The sequence below is a fragment of the Pseudogymnoascus destructans genome (assembly GCF_001641265.1).
Source record: "Pseudogymnoascus destructans isolate 20631-21 unplaced genomic scaffold scaffold_23, whole genome shotgun sequence".
In the NCBI taxonomy this organism is placed as follows: domain Eukaryota; kingdom Fungi; phylum Ascomycota; class Leotiomycetes; order Thelebolales; family Thelebolaceae; genus Pseudogymnoascus; species Pseudogymnoascus destructans.
Window position 1 is genome coordinate 277007 of NW_020167542.1, and position 16867 is coordinate 293873.

The following is a 16867-nucleotide window of genomic DNA, read 5'->3' on the forward strand; positions in this document are numbered from 1 at the left end:
CCCACTATAGTGTAACTCGCTATATGCTCCTCTACTGGTTCGAAACCCCACTGAGTCGGATTCCATGCTTGTAGTGACCGTAACAGTTCTGAGACAGGTTCTTCGAGTATCTAGGTACGGAGGCATCCTTACAGTCTGCTGTTATGCCTCTCAATGTCTTCTGTTGGGCGGCGGCGGAAGTATTCATCTCGGTACTCTTGAGAGATAATGTTTCGACACCTAGTCCTTGCACTATCGATTGCGGCAGTAAGTCGCCGAACCTCTGCCTCGATGCTCGTCCTCTGAATTCTGTACATCCCAGCTTTTCAACTGCTCTCGCTTCTGCTCAAGTGCAGTGATAGCAGGATCAGGGGGGAGCGCGTCTGTTACGGCTACGGTAACATGACGTCATGGTTACAGGACCAGGGCCTAGTAACGTGACGTGTGAGTCACAGGGGGCAAGCGGGGTAGGCTGCCATGTGATGGGGCTAATGGATAGTTGCAGAAACTAGTGGATATTGGATAGTTGAGCTATCCACGAACTATCCTGAATATCTAGCTATCCGCCAACTATCCAGATTACCCATGAGGCACGACGCCACTATATAAGTAGATAGTATTTCCTTAGATAGGAGCTTCGTGCTCAACTCAATATAGTATTCTTTGCAATACTGTAACATGTTACTTGGGAAGCCTTTGTGTCTAATCCCCTGCCTCCTCTGTCAAGTCAACCTTATGCAAGAAACCTCTGTCTTCTATCATTTAGAAGTCAGCGTTACAGCGTCTAGGTAATCGTCTGTAATGGTGGGTGCACCAGATGTGAGAATCCAGCCACCCAAGGAAGGGGATGATTTTACCAAGACAACACACTGTCTTAGGAAACAGAGCCAAAGGGTTGTAGCTTAGACTATTCCACAATGCAGCAATCAAGTGTATGATGTAGTGGAGTGGTTTAGACAAGTTGTACAAATGTTGAGTCTGAGAACTCAGGGATAAGTCAGAGGTTAGCACTTCACTGACTTTTCAGAAACAAGGAGTAACAAGATCAATGCTTGGAAGCTTGGAAAAGACGTGGAAGTATGTGATAGTCAATTTACTGTATTGTCTGCTTGCCCTTTCTTAAGGAAAGGGCAATCCTATTTATGCTAAAGTAGTGTAGTTCTCTCATTTTCCAAGACTTTCCATGACTAACCAGGCTTGGTAACTGTAGTCGACGTAAGAGAATCCCATAGAACCATCTCCTAGGGTCCTAGCTTATAGGAAGTGAAAGGAGGTCCAAGGTCAGAGTATCCCTATAGACAGATTATGTCATAACTTAACCAATCTTGTGGGTAACTAAGGAGCGATGACATGTAATGAATCATAGAGGGTTGTAGAAGCTTTTGGAGCTATCGTTCATGTTCCTAGGCCTCTAGTTGATAGAGATATGTCATGTGTAGTATTAGCCCAGTAACTAAGGAGTGATGTCATGTAATGAATCATAGAGGGTTGTAGAGATATGCTATATGGTCATATCAGCCCAGTAACTAAGGAGCAATGACGCGTAATGAATCATAGATGGTTGTAGCAATCGTTGAGTAGTATTGCTCTTGTTGTTGGTGTGATAAGCCAAAATATATATAGTGACTTGTAGGTTTGAGGAGGAGATTTCCAAGTTTGCTCTTGAGTTTGATAGCAAACTGAGTGCAACGAATGTCAGTATGACAGAGCTCTCCGTGCCAGAAGATGGCACGGAGTTTGACGATTTAGATGCTCTCGTCCGGGCCCTTGATGACTGGGCTGTCAAAACGAAGTTCTCTTTTTGGACGGCTGAAAGGGACTCGACAAGAGGGCGCTGGATATGTGCCGAGTTAGAGAGCTCTGGCTGCCGCTGGCAGTGCAGAGCCTTCCTTAATAATGACGAAGCTTGGCAGCTTGTCATTACTGAGAGAGAACACTCTTGTATTGGCCGAGGAGTCTGCTCCTTTGGGTCCTCCTCGAAAAAGGAGTGGTTGGACCTAGTAGTAGCCTGTCATATTAATATAACGAAGGTTACTCGGCCAAAGGAAATCGTTGACCTCCTTCGCATACGTTTTGCAGAGGAGATCAGCTACAAGATTGCGCAGCTTTGTAGGCTGCGCCTTCTTGACAGTGATATAGGTCAGCAGCGGCATAGCTTTCAGCTATTGCAGGCCTATAAGTTCCTCCTAGAGAGTAGGTCCAGGAGTGCAAGTTGATCTCGTCCGAGATCGTCATAGTATGCACCCCTTTTCCTTTTTTTACTTCTTTATTCCTCTATACTAACTATCTACAGACCGCTTTCAGCGGATTTTTGTGTGCCCTGTGCAATCGTGGGGCACTTTCTCCTTGTGCCGGCGCCTTGTTGCTGTTGACGGGACCTTTTTGAAGGCCCGTTTCATACTTACTTTGTTACTCGCCGTTGGCATCGATGCCAACGGCGAGAACGTTCTCCTGGCTTGGGCGGTGGTGGAGTCCGAGAATCGGGACTCCTGGGAGTGGTTCTTCCAGCATCTGCGGTGGTCTATACCAGAGATCTCGCTGGAAGAAAGCACCCTTATCTCAGATCGAGACAAGGGTCTCCAAGAGGCAGAAAGAACTCTCAGGAGGATGGTGATGGTGGCTTGGTGTTGCCACCATCTTAAAGAGAACTTCACTGAGAAGTTTGGGAGGAGACTGGCTCCTCTGTTCTGGAAAGCAGCTCGAGCACCTACTCGAGTTGCTTTCGAAGCTGTTTTAGACGGCCTTAGAACAGAGAAGCCAGAGACTGCGGCCTATCTCTTGGCTTCTGAGCCAGAGAAATGGGCTGAGTCAATGTTTCGTGGGCATCGATATGCCCACGATACATCAAATATTGTAGAGAGTCTGAATAAGACTCTCCTTTCCGATCGAGAGCTCCCGATCGTTGAGCTCCTCGATGCCATTTGGCATCGAGTTATGGCAGCGCGCGGAGAGCGCCTTGCTGCAGCTAACAAACTGTTAGCTGCAAGCCATAATACTACACCTTTCGTTGATGGTGTAGTATCAGAAGGAAGAGGATGGGCACAAGGCAACATATGCCAAGTGTCCTCTCCTTCTGAAGCACGAGTGATTCAGCCCAATGGGCGAATCTTCCTCGTTGATCTTGCAGCAAGAACATGCTCTTGCTGCAAGTATCAAGCAAATGGCATACCCTGTGGGCATGCCATGGCCTTAATCTTCGCCCGTGGGGACCAAATAAGTCCTTACTTACCTGACGCTTTTTCGGCTGCCCAATGGGCAGCCCAATTCGAGGCTCCAATGCCTCCTGTCAACGTTTCGGAGCTAGAGGTCATTGAAAATGACCCCTGCGAGCCTCCTATCACTCGGGTGCCTCGCGGGAGGCCTAAAAAAGAGAGGTTTCGGAAGGAGGCAGCTCGCCGGAGGGTCCGGCGAGCTGGTGAAATAGGAATAGAGGTTCATGGGCTTGAACCTCTTCCACCTACTCCGTCCTCACGCTGTAGAACCTGTGGAGAGACAGGTCACAACGCCAGGACATGCCGCCATCCTCACAATTGAGGATGGCAGCATGGTTTCTATGATTATGGGCTAGGGCGAGCAGGGGTGGAGGCACTATGTGGGGAGGGCGCATGGTATATAGTTCTTTTTTGCAATTACATGGTATATGATTCTTTTTTACTAGTTTACATGGTAACGTACATGTACAACGAGTCGGCCACCCAAGTGAGTCAGGCACTTTCCACCATTTCCACCACCTTTTACTTTGCAACTATTTCCCTCTACGTACAAAAATGGAATCTACTTCAAATGAAAGCCGTATAATCCTAGCAATTGAAGCTCTTAAAAACGACCCTAAACTTACCGAACGAGCTGCAGCAACTATCTATAAGGTTCCCCGGGCGACTTTGGCCGACCGACGCGCTGGAAAACTATCAAGACGCGATATAACTGCAAATGGGAGGAAGTTGACCAATACTGAAGAGAGTGTGCTTCTTGATCGTATTATTGATCTAATTGAGCGAGGATTTCCGCCCCGGCTCGAAGATATACAAGATATGGCCAATCGCCTCCTTGGGGTACGCGACGCAACGCGTGTTGGCTCACGATGGGCAGGGAACTTCGTACGACGCCAACCAGCCCTTAATATGCGTTTTCGATGTCGAATTGACCACCAGAGGGCCCTAGCTGAAGATCCTAAGATTATACAAGCTTGGTTTGCACTTGTACAGAATACAATTGCAAAATACGGTATTGTCAACTCAGACATCTACAACTTTGATGAGACTGGGTTTTTGATGGGAATGCTCTCGCATGCTAAGGTTGTAACAACCTCTGATCGACAGGACAGACCTCGTACAAAGCAGCCTGGCAATCGGGAATGGGTTTCTGTAATCCAGGGTGTATGTGCAGATGGCTGGGCAATGCCGCCATATATCATTGTTAAGGGCAAATATCACCTCCTCTCCTGGTATACCAACGGCCAATTCCCACCAACCTGGCGGATCCATCCGAGCGAAAATGGCTGGACTACAAACGCTATAGGCCTAGATTGGTTGAATCACTTTGAGGGATGTACTAAGCCTCGTACAACTGGTGGATATAGACTTCTAATCCTCGACGGCCACAACAGCCACCGGGCTACTGAATTCGACGATTTCTGCAAGCTTAACAATATTATACCATTTTGCATGCCTCCCCATTCATCGCATATCCTCCAGCCTCTCGATGTAGGCTGTTTTAGCCCTTTAAAAGCTTCGTATAGCAAGGCAATTGAGCAGATGATGCGGAGGCATATAACTCACATTACTAAAGACGACTTCTTTCCTGCCTTCCAGCAGGCCTTTTTTGCTTCAATGGGAGAAGAGAATGTACGAGCTGGCTTTTAACTGGCCTTGTTCCATACGACCCTGAAACAGTAATTTCTCGGCTGGATTTTAAGCCTAGAACACCTACACCGTCAAACTCTCGGCCAGGAACCGCTACCTCCTGGGGTCTAAAAACGCCAACTACAGCAATTGAGGCTGTTCAAAGCTCTACTACCTTGAAATCTAGGATTGCTAGGCATCAGGGTAGCTCTCCAACCCATTTATATAACGTAGTTGACGCCCAGGCTAAAGGTATCTCAATGCTAGCACACAGACTAGTCCTTCTTGAAGCTGAGAACCAGGAGCTTTGTACAGCAAATGAGTTACTAAGCAAACGCCGGAGGGCTAAAAAGAGCCGCCTACAGCTTGGAGGTTCGCTTTCAGCACCTGAAGCTAATGCGATACGGCTAGAAAAGGGTATAGTTGATGCTAGGAGAGAAAATACACGTAGGGAGGGTAGTTCTACAGAGCGGGCTCAGCTACGTACTCGGCGTTGTGGCAACTGCAGCCAAACTGGTCATAATTCGCGAACTTGTCAGGTAGTTTGGGAGACGTCTGAAGATGGCGATTCTGAGTAGTTTTACTTGATTTAAGGCGTTGTAGTTGAATTGATTTATATAATATATAGGTGGTCAGTGGAAAGTGGCCGACTCGCTTGGGTGGCCAACTCGTTATACATGTACGTTATATGATTCTTTTACCCACTAAAAAAGTGTCTAATGGCAGCGCTCTCCCTGCTCAACTAAGCGCAACCTATGCGCATACAGAAGTATGAATGGATAGAGGCATATATAGGCGCAGCTTGATGTATATAATCATGAGAACATGAAGTTAGCATACTGTGGTGCTAGCTTGTTTCCATTTAATCCCTAGCGAGTGTTCTGTATGCTGCTTAATGATGAGCTATTAGTTGAGGTTAACCGACCAAAAACACTACATTAGTATGATATTTTTGATTAAGTCTTTGTTAATAGTTCACCTCTAGATAGGCCGGCCTTACGTACCGCAAATGAACTCCTTATAGCGACAATTAATGATGGTGGTGTGCCATTAACACTAGTGTGGACATACATCCAAAAACTCACAGTTGCGTTAGAGCAACTTCGAGCGCGTAGTATTGTCCACCAACTTGATGCTAACAACTTGCGATCGATTATGAAGCGACGTAGAGTCTGTACGAAGGGTAAAAGGGTTGTACTAAAGTGTCATTTTCACATTACTATGTAAGAATTATGTGATGCGGTGATAGAGGCGGAAAAAGCGACACAAGACCTCACTAAGAAAAAGCGCAAAACAAAGGACAAGCGCACATCCTTAGACAATGAGATTGACGAGTATATTGAAGAAGGAGCAGGGGAACAATCTCAGAGTGACAGCGGGTCATGTATGGTTGTTGATTGTAGTTAAATTTACAGTTTTGTTGCGTCGTCTTTAGAAATCCACCGCGTTACTCAGTCCCCCGCATTACGCACGAGGCACTCCCATAAATCACATGACCTACGTTACACCACACCTCCCAAAGACGCAACCCGGTCCCAAAAATTATTGCACGTACTCGACGCAAACCTCGAAACAACCACATCCATCAACCCGGCCCCACAAACTCGACCTCACTTCGCATCTACCATCACCTTCGGCCTCATCACATCCTCGCCCACTCACACCCGCTACAATGGTCGAACTCGTGGAAGTCGAAGACGAGTCCTTCGAGACAAAGCAGGTCGGCCCAGACGACGAGGAAGACTACTACACCGACACTGGTACTTCCCCCCCTCCCCTCCCCCTAATATCTATCCAAGTCAACCTCCCCCTAACACCCAGCCAGACTCTGAGATCTCCTCCGACGACGAAGACGACCCCCCGGCCCTCGACGAGTCCCTCTCCGAGCGCCTCCTCGCCCTGCGCGACATCATCCCCCCCACAACCCGCACCGCCATCTCCTCCATCTTCAACACGACCTCCGGATACGTGGCTTCCACCCTCGGGTTCGGCGGGAAGGCGCTGTTCGTGCTCAGCACGAGCGCGCTGCTCCTCGGTGTGCCGTGGGCGCTTGCGTTCGCGGAGGAGCAGCAGATTGCGGATATGGAGAATGAGATGCGTGCGAGGGAGGCTGGATCTGAGGTAAGCTTTCTCCTTCCATACCTTTAGCCACTCCCCCCGGGTTGGCTTGAGGTAGATGTGACGAACGCGGACGGAATGCTAACACACACCAGCTCCTCGCAGCCCCCGGCTCAACAGCCGAGCAACTTAGCGCCCAATTAGGGGCTCCCGCAGCAGCAAGCCCAGCGTTATAAAGTAGGGTAGTAGCAGAGTGACATACGCCTTAATGTCGGTGTAGGAACAGGGATAGATGGAAATGAAACGGGCATGTAAAACACGGTTGGGTTTTTGACACGCATGGCGCGCTGTTGTATATGTCGTTAAGCTTGTAAAATAATTATATGTGTATCAAGAGAGAGCTGAATGGGAGGTCTACTGGTTGTCTGATGACACTATGGCGAGCGGGGTGAGAGGGGACTACAGTATGTCTAGTTGAATGAAGCTGTTTTGTCTAGTCAAGCATCTGTTGATGTTAAATTTATTTCTTATTGATTATGCTGATTCACCTACGAGTATATATGTGATCCACTTTAACTGGGGAGCCAGCCAACACTCCCAACACACCTAATTATATACAGAGCACTTCCATATAAACCCAGCCATCATCATCTCACCCATAAGACCAGCACAGCACAGCACGCTCACCTCACCCCAGCCCCCCTCTCCCGAGTCCTCAAACTCCTCCCCCTCCCCCCCTCCAAACTCCCCACCGTCAGCGCCCTCGCCTTCTCAATCCTCTCCGGTTTCTTCCCCTCCATCCTCGCAATCATCTGCGCCTTATGCCTCTCCCCTTCCTCATCCTCATACAGCAACTGCTGCGTCATCGGCGGCTCGTCCGCCTTCTCCCCCTCCTCTTCCACCAACCCCCCCGCCAGACTACCCAGACTATCCACCTTGGCCAGAGGTCTCTTTCCTGCCGGCCAATGCACAGCCTGTCCCCCACTTGCTGTGCTATCCACAGAACTCGCCCGCGACACGACGGAGATATTACTAGGCGCGCGCCCGAGGATGCGGGATGGCTTACGTGCTGGTCGCTGCTGCGCTGCGGATTCAGTGCCGCCAGAGACGGAGGGGCCGCTGTTGGGCAGGTTCTTGGATTTCGCAAGGAGGGATGTGATTGCGCTGCTGATCTCTTGGCTGTCTGTGTTGGATGTAGTGGCGGAGGGCTTGGGTTGGGAGACTGGGGACTTGCGGGGTGAGTTGGAGGAGATTTCTGTGAGGGGTTCGGCTGGTGACTCGGTGTTGTGGTCAAGGGGTGGTTGGGTTGGTGGTATTGGTTTGGTTGGTTGCTCTGTTAGTTGTTCTGTTGCTTTATTTGGGATGAGGAACCCTCCTACAGCTTCTGTAGGTTCATCATCGTCATCATCGTTTTCGAATGCGGTCGTATCTCGTGATATTACCGTCCCAGGGCGGCTGATTCCTTCCGATGTCGTACTCTTTGAAAAAGGCAAATCTTGATGAGACTCAAACTCATCGTGTTCTATCTCTTTCCTCAACATCACTTCGGAGGCTGATCTTATCTCCGACATACCGCTCTTGTTTGCCTTAGACCGGAGGAGATACGGTTTATATGGCTGTTTCGAGCATGTCCTGATAGACTCCAGCAGCCAGTCTATTGAAACGACTGGGATTCTCCATTCCTTGGCCCGTTGCAACTTTTCTACCCTAATTTGTTGAGTAGCATTGCATATTAACACGGAGGTTTTCTCCGAGAAGTATTCATCATACGTAGCGCCCATGATAGCAGCGGCCTTCGAAAGATGAAGTAGATGGAATCCAGTGAAGCCAGTCGTCGAAATAACTAATTTTTTGAAGCCATCAATAGAATTAGACGCGAAGGGAAGGTCGAAGTAGCTAGCGGAATGCTCCAGGCACTCGTTTGCTTCGAGGCACCGCTCCACCCACCATTCAGTGACAACAGGAGTGCCTTCGGGGATCGGTGGCAGTCCTACTACTGCAAAGTCATGCGGCACAACCATATAGTTTTTAAATGGAGGAGTAGCAACAGGCAGATCATCGATGTCCCGGACATCCCCATCGTGTGACAGAAGGTGTCGCGATAATGTTTTCGCCTTTCTCGGCTCGTAACCATGGATACAGAAACGGCACTGACTAAACGCGGCACGTTTCATGCTGATCGGTGCACTTGTCTGGGCCATTCCAGCGGTCAAATTTAATTCGTCAGATGAGGCCCGTTGGGATGTTTGGCCATCTCCAGGTATTCCTCGTGGTGGTTGTTCAGAGTCCGCATTCTTGGTTAACAATGTGCTGCCACCACCTACAATATCGCCCCAAACAACTTCATTCTGACTTGTAAGCTTTCTGCTCAGTGTCCTCCGCAACTTCCGGGTGCCATCTTCAACAGCTTCGTTTTCCCTCAGCCGTTTCCCAAGCGGCGACGCAGCATTTCGACGCACCCAGGCCCCTTTCCCTCTCTCTTCTGCCGGGGTTTCGGGGTGGTATAGGTTCTCATCCAGTATCATTCCTCGTTGTATGCTATCGTAAAGCCATTCTGCTGAGACGAGTCGGATCTTCCAGTCCTTGGCAAACTTATATTTCTTTCCCTCTGGTCGGCTAGCTATCAGATGAGTGATGGATCTAGTAAGATCTCCGTGGTATTCTCCCCTGTTTGAGCATATAAGGTTTATGATATTCGTCCTCTCCGCCGCTGTATTCATGACTTAGTTTGGCTCCCACGTAGGTATATATGACAGTATATACTTACAGTCTTCAAATCCAGTCATACAGACAATTAGAGAAGCTAAAGTTGGCAGGGTATGCTCAGCTTCAAGGGCCTCTAGGTCAATGTGCTTGTCGGAAATCCACAACTGGCGGATAGCCTCAATCCAGCCCACCGTCAAGATTTTGACATCTGGGCGCTCCTTCGCGACGTATCGGTATTTCGGGGTGTCGTATTCTCCCACGATGAGGTGTGTAACTTCGGAAGTTAGGTCATACTTATGTTGCGCTCCCATCTGCTCGGCCTGTTTGGCCAATGCGGTCTATCGAGCAACGGAGTTAGCAGGAGTACTCAAAGCACGCGTCGAAATACATTAACTAACTGCACGCCAACCTGCGCATTTTTGGGGGTCGGGTTCCTACTCTGGTGTCAGGCGGGATTGACGTGCAGCACAAGACTACGCCGCGAAGGGGCACGGAGGGGTCAAATGCGGCGGGTTGTGGTTGTAAGGTTATGGAAGGAGCCGGCGAGGGCAGGGAGGGACCCCTCGAGCCATTGTTCACTTCCATAGCCAGGCATGAAAGATGAGAGCGGCTGCGACTGCGAGAATTCGAGGTGGAGTGAGAAGTAGTATCCTGAATTTATGTATGCAGGATAGAGACGTCGAGGGGATTATAAGCAGTCATCAGCTTTCTATGGTGGTCGGTAGAATGTTTAGAATGCTAAATTCCTGGGAGCTGAGTGGTTGTCGCGTCTGTGGTTTGTGTAGTCTAGTAATCAATCCGCACTATCACGTGCCTCGAGTACCAGTTTGTTCCTGCATGGGAAAAGAGGGACCTGACGGCGGTGATATCATCCGCATTAGCCGTCATGGACTGCCCAGCTATTTATTATATTTTTAACAACAGTAACTATAATTAAAATAATTGAAATAGAGGCTCTAAATAATATACGAAGTATTTACCCTTTTCCATTAGCTAGTTACTAAGAACTAAAGTTAAAAGGAAGAAACTCTACCAGCTTTACTCCGTAACTAGAGCTAATCACCGTGACACGTGACACGTGCCACTTAACCCCCCTGCCAGTCGCGATTGATAACTAACTTTTTGTGATAGTGACATCATCGTCATGGGCAGTCGTAACCAGGTCGTCAACATCCACTATTCTCGATTTGCAAACTCTTCGGAGCCCAGACTGGGTATGTTGAGGGTCGGATCCTGAGAGCGATATATCTCATATTAAAGGACTGCCACTTGTAATGAGAAGAAGAGTGCGCCATGGCTCCGCCCGCTCCCAGAGGCTTTTCAATCCCAGTTGCGCCTACTCGCGGAAACAGGATGCGCGCTATAGCAGGGGAAGAAAAATCGCCATCTCATAAGAAACCAATTACGAGAGTGCAGAGCTGGTCAGCAGATGCCGACAAGCCTCTGGCTGCTGCTAATGGCATATCATGCCGGATACAGCTTGCTGAACCGCATGTCTATGTCTATGGACTCAACCCTGCGAACCGCGATATTGCCGCCCTTCAATTCCCTCCTGCAATTATTCGCGGAAAACTTATACTGAAGGTCGAAAAACCTACGAAACTTAAGGCGGTGACCCTGAACTTTTTTGGGCAACAGCGAACAGAGTGGCCCGAGTGCAAGTCTACCTTTTTATATCCTTGAATGACGAGCTGTACTGATATCAACCATAGCATTTCCTCCGAATTATGTGGAGCACCACGACGAGAAAAGACTCGAATATCAGGTCCTGCCATTTTTCAATGCTTTACTCCCCAATGAAGATGACGGATACGGGGCGCAGTGCAGTTATGTTATTGAAAATCGTGGGCCGACGACAACATCACTCAGAATAGATCCAGCGCTATCCGAAGCTCTGACTAAAGTCATGAACGGATCTAAGAAAAGACCAGTGTTAACAGCTCGCGAACAGAAGACCCTACAGAAGCGCCTACCGTGTAGCTCCGTTCGTTCTAACAGCTTCGGAAATGAGCAATCATCTAGGGCGCCCACGAGGCGAATGGGATCTGCGTCGCAAACGGGATATAAGATATTCCCCCCAGGAGTATATGAATATTCCTTTGAGATTACACTTGATCATAGATGCCCAGAAACCATGAATCTGCCCATGGGCAGTGTACATTGGAGATTGGAATCTCTTGTTGAGCGACACGGGACCTTCAAGACAAACCTGCGTGGCAAACAAGAAGTCCTTGTGGTGAGGGCTCCACAAGTCAACGCTGAAGACCAGTTATTAGAGCCAATTGATTTTACCCAGAACTACGACGAAGTTCTCTGTAACACATTAATACAAGGACGTGCATTTCCGATTGGAGGCAAGTTGTCAGTCGTCTTCACGTTTACGCCCCTCGAGAAGGTTGAGGTACGTGGAGTCTGGATTTCTATCGTCGAAGATACCAAATATTATTGCCGTGACGGATTGCACCGTAAGGAAGGTACGAAAAGGGAAGTTAGGGTGTTTGAGAAGCAGGCGGGGCAACCAACCCCAGAAGAATACGAAAGGGTCGATGTCAGATTTTTACAGGGCGGAGAACTTAGTCCCGAGCGAAGGGTACAGGCAAGAGCTCAGGCAGAGTCATTGCGAAATCAGGTGTCTATCGCCACCGGGGTTGCTCCTGAGCCATTGCCAGAGGCTGGTGACAATCTTCTCGGAGATCTCGACCTCGGACTTGATCATTTTATTAGCCAGACCGTGATGGAGGTTGATCTTCAACTCCCCACTTGCGAACAAATGCGCAAAAGCACGTCAAAGATACTTCATCCAAGCTCAAGTTTTACATCTAGCCATGTCGAGCACTTCGCCAAGGCAAGTCAATTCCTGAGATTTTGCTTGTAGACTTTTACTGACTTGGCACAGTTTTATCTACGCTTAGCAAGACTCCAAACCGACGAATCAGGAGTTCCAAGAAAGGTGGAATTTACTAAAGGGTTTGCTGTTGGCATCACGATTTTGTCATGCTTAGCAACACTTGATCGTACCACGCTCCCGATATATAGTGACAACTCCAACCCCGGGGCTCCCAGCCAGACCGCCGAGTGTGGCTGCCCGAACGCAAACACTATTAACAGTTCCTCCTTGGCGACAGCCTCTCGCAACGACCTTTTGACGGGATTTAGTAACATTGGCGGTTCAAATCCCTCTGTTCTACCATCATGGCCTGGAGACAATACAACTCCTCGCATACGGCCCATACAGATGATGAGATACCCTAGCTACGCGCCCCCACCATTCGATGCCGACCAGCCCCCACCATCCATCACTTCCCCACCACCGAACTACGATAATGTCGTCGGCACTCCCAGCCATGATGGGCTCACAGACTATTTTTCAAGGATGGCAAACACGTACGACGAGAGTCAAGGCGAGGATGAAGACGAGGACGAGGACGATGCGGAAAGCGAGAGTGACACTGGGAGCGAAAGCAAAATACGTCGGAATACTAGCCGCAACGGTCGCGTCTGTATATCGAATCCCAGGTCGCCGGGTCCGCGAGTACGGAGCAACAGTATGGGGCTCATGTATAGGCGGGAGCTGGTTGACGCTATGCAGGAAACCCAGACGGGAAGCGGAGCTATTGAGCAGCCTGGGGGGTCCCAGCCTGAAGACAACACAAGCCGAGTTTGATTGAAATTACTTTGATGATTAGCGTGGCGTCGGGGGCGATGATTGTTGGTGTTTTGCATACTAAGCGTTTGTTTAGCAGCACAGCGAATGGTTTCTATTATGTCTATCTTTCGGGGAGCAAGGGAGTTGTACTATCATTACTATACCGTATTGTCAGGAACTGATGATACATAGCGTTTTGTTTTTGTCTTTATCATCCCAGCCAGAGGGGGCTGTCTTGGAGTTTGGGAATGCTACCTCTTATGCGGATGACAGTTTTATAAATAATTCAAATAGAAACCATTGGCATCATACTCATTATATTCTACTGTGATTGTAACCAAACCCATTCACAATTAAAACTCGAGTTGAATTGTTTTGATATCATTTATTTTTCCATCTGGGAAAAGCTATGTACTAATAACCCATCCCCTCCTGGTGAATTATAGACAACGAAGATGAGTGTGTGGCGTAGGCCTGCAAACGTGCATTTGTACAATACCGATCTCGCAAAAAGATGCCATCACAAAAAGTAGCCAACTCCCCCTTACAGGACCCGTCTTCCTCCGCACCAATAACGAGTGTTAAATTATAGGGACCGACTTCAGTCTGATTTATGGTAATGGCAATTCTGCCCCCCCTGACGCCCCCCCTATCCCGCAAAAAAACAAATCTCCCATCGAAAATCGACATTGGTATTCTCGGAGATCATCAAAGATTATCATAAGCTGCCGCCACACCCGGCGCCGGGCCCTCAAGATCCACAGCCTCGACACTGCTGCGCAGCTTGGCGCTCTGGTTAACGAGATTCCCAAAGTACTTGCGCGCGACCTCGCTCTCGCCGCGCGTCTTCAGCGTCTCCTCCCTCTTGATGCCGAGGTGCTCGACGCTGCGCTGCAGGCCGACGCGTAGGTTGTCGGCGGGGAAGTGGAGGACTTTGCGAACGGAGGAGGTGATGCGTGTAGAGTTGGCGTGAACGTAGTCGATTTCCTCGAGTTGGACCGAGATCTTGGTTGCGAGGCGGCGGGGGAGGGAGTGTGGGATTTGGGCGAGGACGTAGGCGGCTGCGGCGATGGCTAGAGGGACGGAGTTGGTATGGCTTGTGATAAGGGGGGGAGTAGAGTGCTTACCTGCGGCGAGAACGCCAGGCACAATCAGCTTGCGGAGATTGTTATTTCCAACAAGCTTAGCCGCGCCGAGAGCCCCGTCGACCCATCCAAAGCCTCCCACCATGCGTGTCCCGACCACTGTTACGACGGTCATTGCCATGCCTGTGCCTGCGACCTTCTCTTGTCGGTGGAGGATGGTGGACCAGTCAAAGAAATCCCACACCTCGGTTTCAACGTGGACTTCCCTGGCAAGCATGTCGCGTTTGCGTCGGAACATGACGTCGCTGCGGAAGCTGAGATCTGTGTACTCATCACCAAGGTGGATAAGTCCGAGTTGCTTGATAGTGTTCACTCCTTGTACCGTTTGCTGGCGCGCGTGCTCCTCGCATTGAGTAACGGAAGTCGAGATCTGGGATAATATGGCCTCCTTAATTTCCTCCGCAAAATCAAACGCACCAAATACGCCCTTGTATTGAATGCCCAAATCTGCCTCGGCTGCGTGGCTTATTGTTGATACGAGCGTCGAGCGGGTGTAGTCGTAGATTTCCTTGCACGTCTTTTCGATCGTCTGGTCAATGTCATCGCTGACCTCAGACTTCGCGTTCTGCGATGCCTCAAGGATAGGTTCCAGTTCTTCAAGCTCCTTTGTGACGCGGTCCAACTCAGCTTGTGCGACATCGACGTTGACGCTGGCGAGGGCATGGACGTCTCCGAGCATATTAAGGAGGTATGTCTTTGCGGGCGCAAGTTTAGACCGCGCTCGTTTTTCCAATACAAATCTGCGAAGTGATTGCTCGAGTGCCTCAAAGTCCTGAACCTTCTCCTTCTCCTTGCCTTTATACTTCTTTGAATTGTCGTCGTCGTCATGGTCAGGGTCGTCCCCCCCACCGCCGCCGCCGCCACGTCCTCCTAGAGGAGCAGTTGGGACGGCATTGCTGGACACGAAGTGTACAAGTTCCGAGGACTCTTTGTGGGTTCGAGGACTAAGGCCCGCGACTTGGTCCAATATCAGCTTCTGGCACCTTTGCTTGTCCTTGATATTATCATAGCCGTTAACGACGATGAAAATATAAGCTTTTTCCGCCGCTGCTGCCCCGATAAATTCCCTGGCCGTCAAAGTGAAGTGGTTGGCGGCATTTACGACGAAGACAACAACGTCAATCTCCTCTTGCCGGGCAAAGACGGCAGTGGTCTTGGTGGTATCGAAGTTGAGGCCAGGCGCATCAATCAGTGAGATATCAACGACGCCATTGTTGAGCAATGACTCGTCGATTGTTCTCACGTCCTTGACGTAGACCTTGCATTGCGTGTACGTTTCATTGTCGATGACTATGCGCTCAAGTTCGGCCAACGAGAAAACATCGAAGGTGCTCTCGTCATGACGGTTGTATTCGCTATCCTTATGTATGGCGTGGACCTCCTCGATTCCTCCGTTTTCACGAGCGTCCAGAACTTCGCAAAACAGACTCGTGCATGGTTGCTGATCTTCCGGCAGGATCTTCCTTCTCAAAAGCGCATTGCAGAATGTTGATTTGCCGGCATTCAAGTCTCCAGTAACAAGGACTTTGCTTGATGTATCCTCAATCCTTTCCCTGAGCGACAGAAGATGCTTGATGCTGGAGCTAATCTTTCCGTCCAACAGCGCAGCAATAGATCCTTTTTCGAGAGAGTGTACCAGTTCCACTTGGTGAAGAGCCCCAAGCTTGAGGTCAAGCTTCAATATCGAAAAATCTTGTGCTATTTGCGGCGTAATCAGCCTGGGTTCTGGTACCGTTCGTTGCTCGGCAGCTGAGCTTGATTCCGCCTCCGAGGATTCTGCCAGGGACGTCGCCGCTCGTCGCATAAGTCCAGGTCTTGGTGACACACTGCGATTCGAGGGATTCGAGAACGTCGATTGTGAGCGAGTTAGGCTGGGTTGCGGCGTCTGGTTCGCCCTGGTCAGAGTTTCCGCCCCTTGAACAGAGGGGTAATGGGCCGGCCATTTGGCGTTGAACTGTTGAAGTTCCTTCAGTGTTTCGACCACATTGTTAATATATCTCGCAAGCGCTCCGCGGTGTGAGTTGTACCAAAGCTGATGGATCGCAGCAGCTTGTACCCTCCGTTCGTTCTCAGATGCGGCACTGGACTGGCCGTGATATGTTGGGGTGTGCGACGGCGTCGGTCTGTCTTCGGTCATGATCGGACTCCATGGGGCTGGTCCAGTCGCACTCTCGCCCATTATACTACCGCCATATCCCGAGTCATGATCTTGTCGGTCAAGAAGAGCTTTCAGGCGAGCCGCATTTTCAGATGTTGAACCATTGCCTACAGTGACATATTTCGGCGGGCCGGAAGCGGTCGGTAGTTGCTGCTCGCGCTGCTCCTTCTGCTCTTTCTCACGGCTTTCGCTGCTGTCGGAAGACTTTCCCTTTCCTTTATAGTAGTCCTGGCTCATTTTGGTAGGGGGCAATCCATCAAGGGCGGTATAGTGAGAGATGGTGAAGTCTTGTTCGGTTTGTTGGGAATATGAAGTAGTTCGCTACCAATTCGTT

The 16867-nt window shown here is 49.6% G+C and overlaps 4 protein-coding genes across 4 annotated transcripts; 2 read left to right on the top strand and 2 right to left on the bottom strand.

Annotated features, from left to right (window-relative positions):
* The first annotated feature begins 6392 nt into the window (after window positions 1-6392).
* Window positions 6393-7365, top strand: TOM22 (mitochondrial import receptor protein). The gene is made up of 3 exons (XM_024471191.1): window positions 6393-6580; window positions 6646-6941; window positions 7034-7365. Exons 1-3 carry the CDS (start codon window positions 6493-6495, stop codon window positions 7112-7114), a joined length of 465 nt encoding a protein of 154 aa, XP_024320917.1. The 5' UTR covers window positions 6393-6492; the 3' UTR covers window positions 7115-7365.
* Window positions 7366-7374: 9 nt separating this feature from the next.
* VC83_07625 (uncharacterized protein) lies at window positions 7375-10328 on the bottom strand. The gene is made up of 3 exons (XM_024471192.1): window positions 10023-10328; window positions 9646-9922; window positions 7375-9588 (listed from the first exon to the last, which is right to left on the bottom strand). Exons 1-3 carry the CDS (start codon window positions 10167-10169, stop codon window positions 7562-7564), a joined length of 2451 nt encoding a protein of 816 aa, XP_024320918.1. The 5' UTR covers window positions 10170-10328; the 3' UTR covers window positions 7375-7561.
* Window positions 10329-10604: 276 nt separating this feature from the next.
* Window positions 10605-13606, top strand: VC83_07626 (uncharacterized protein). Its single transcript, XM_024471193.1, has 3 exons — window positions 10605-11241; window positions 11297-12429; window positions 12481-13606. Exons 1-3 carry the CDS (start codon window positions 10878-10880, stop codon window positions 13246-13248), a joined length of 2265 nt encoding a protein of 754 aa, XP_024320919.1. The 5' UTR covers window positions 10605-10877; the 3' UTR covers window positions 13249-13606.
* Window positions 13607-16855, bottom strand: FZO1 (mitofusin). The gene is made up of 2 exons (XM_024471194.1): window positions 14358-16855; window positions 13607-14303 (listed from the first exon to the last, which is right to left on the bottom strand). Exons 1-2 carry the CDS (start codon window positions 16768-16770, stop codon window positions 13939-13941), a joined length of 2778 nt encoding a protein of 925 aa, XP_024320920.1. The 5' UTR covers window positions 16771-16855; the 3' UTR covers window positions 13607-13938.
* Window positions 16856-16867: the final 12 nt, after the last annotated feature.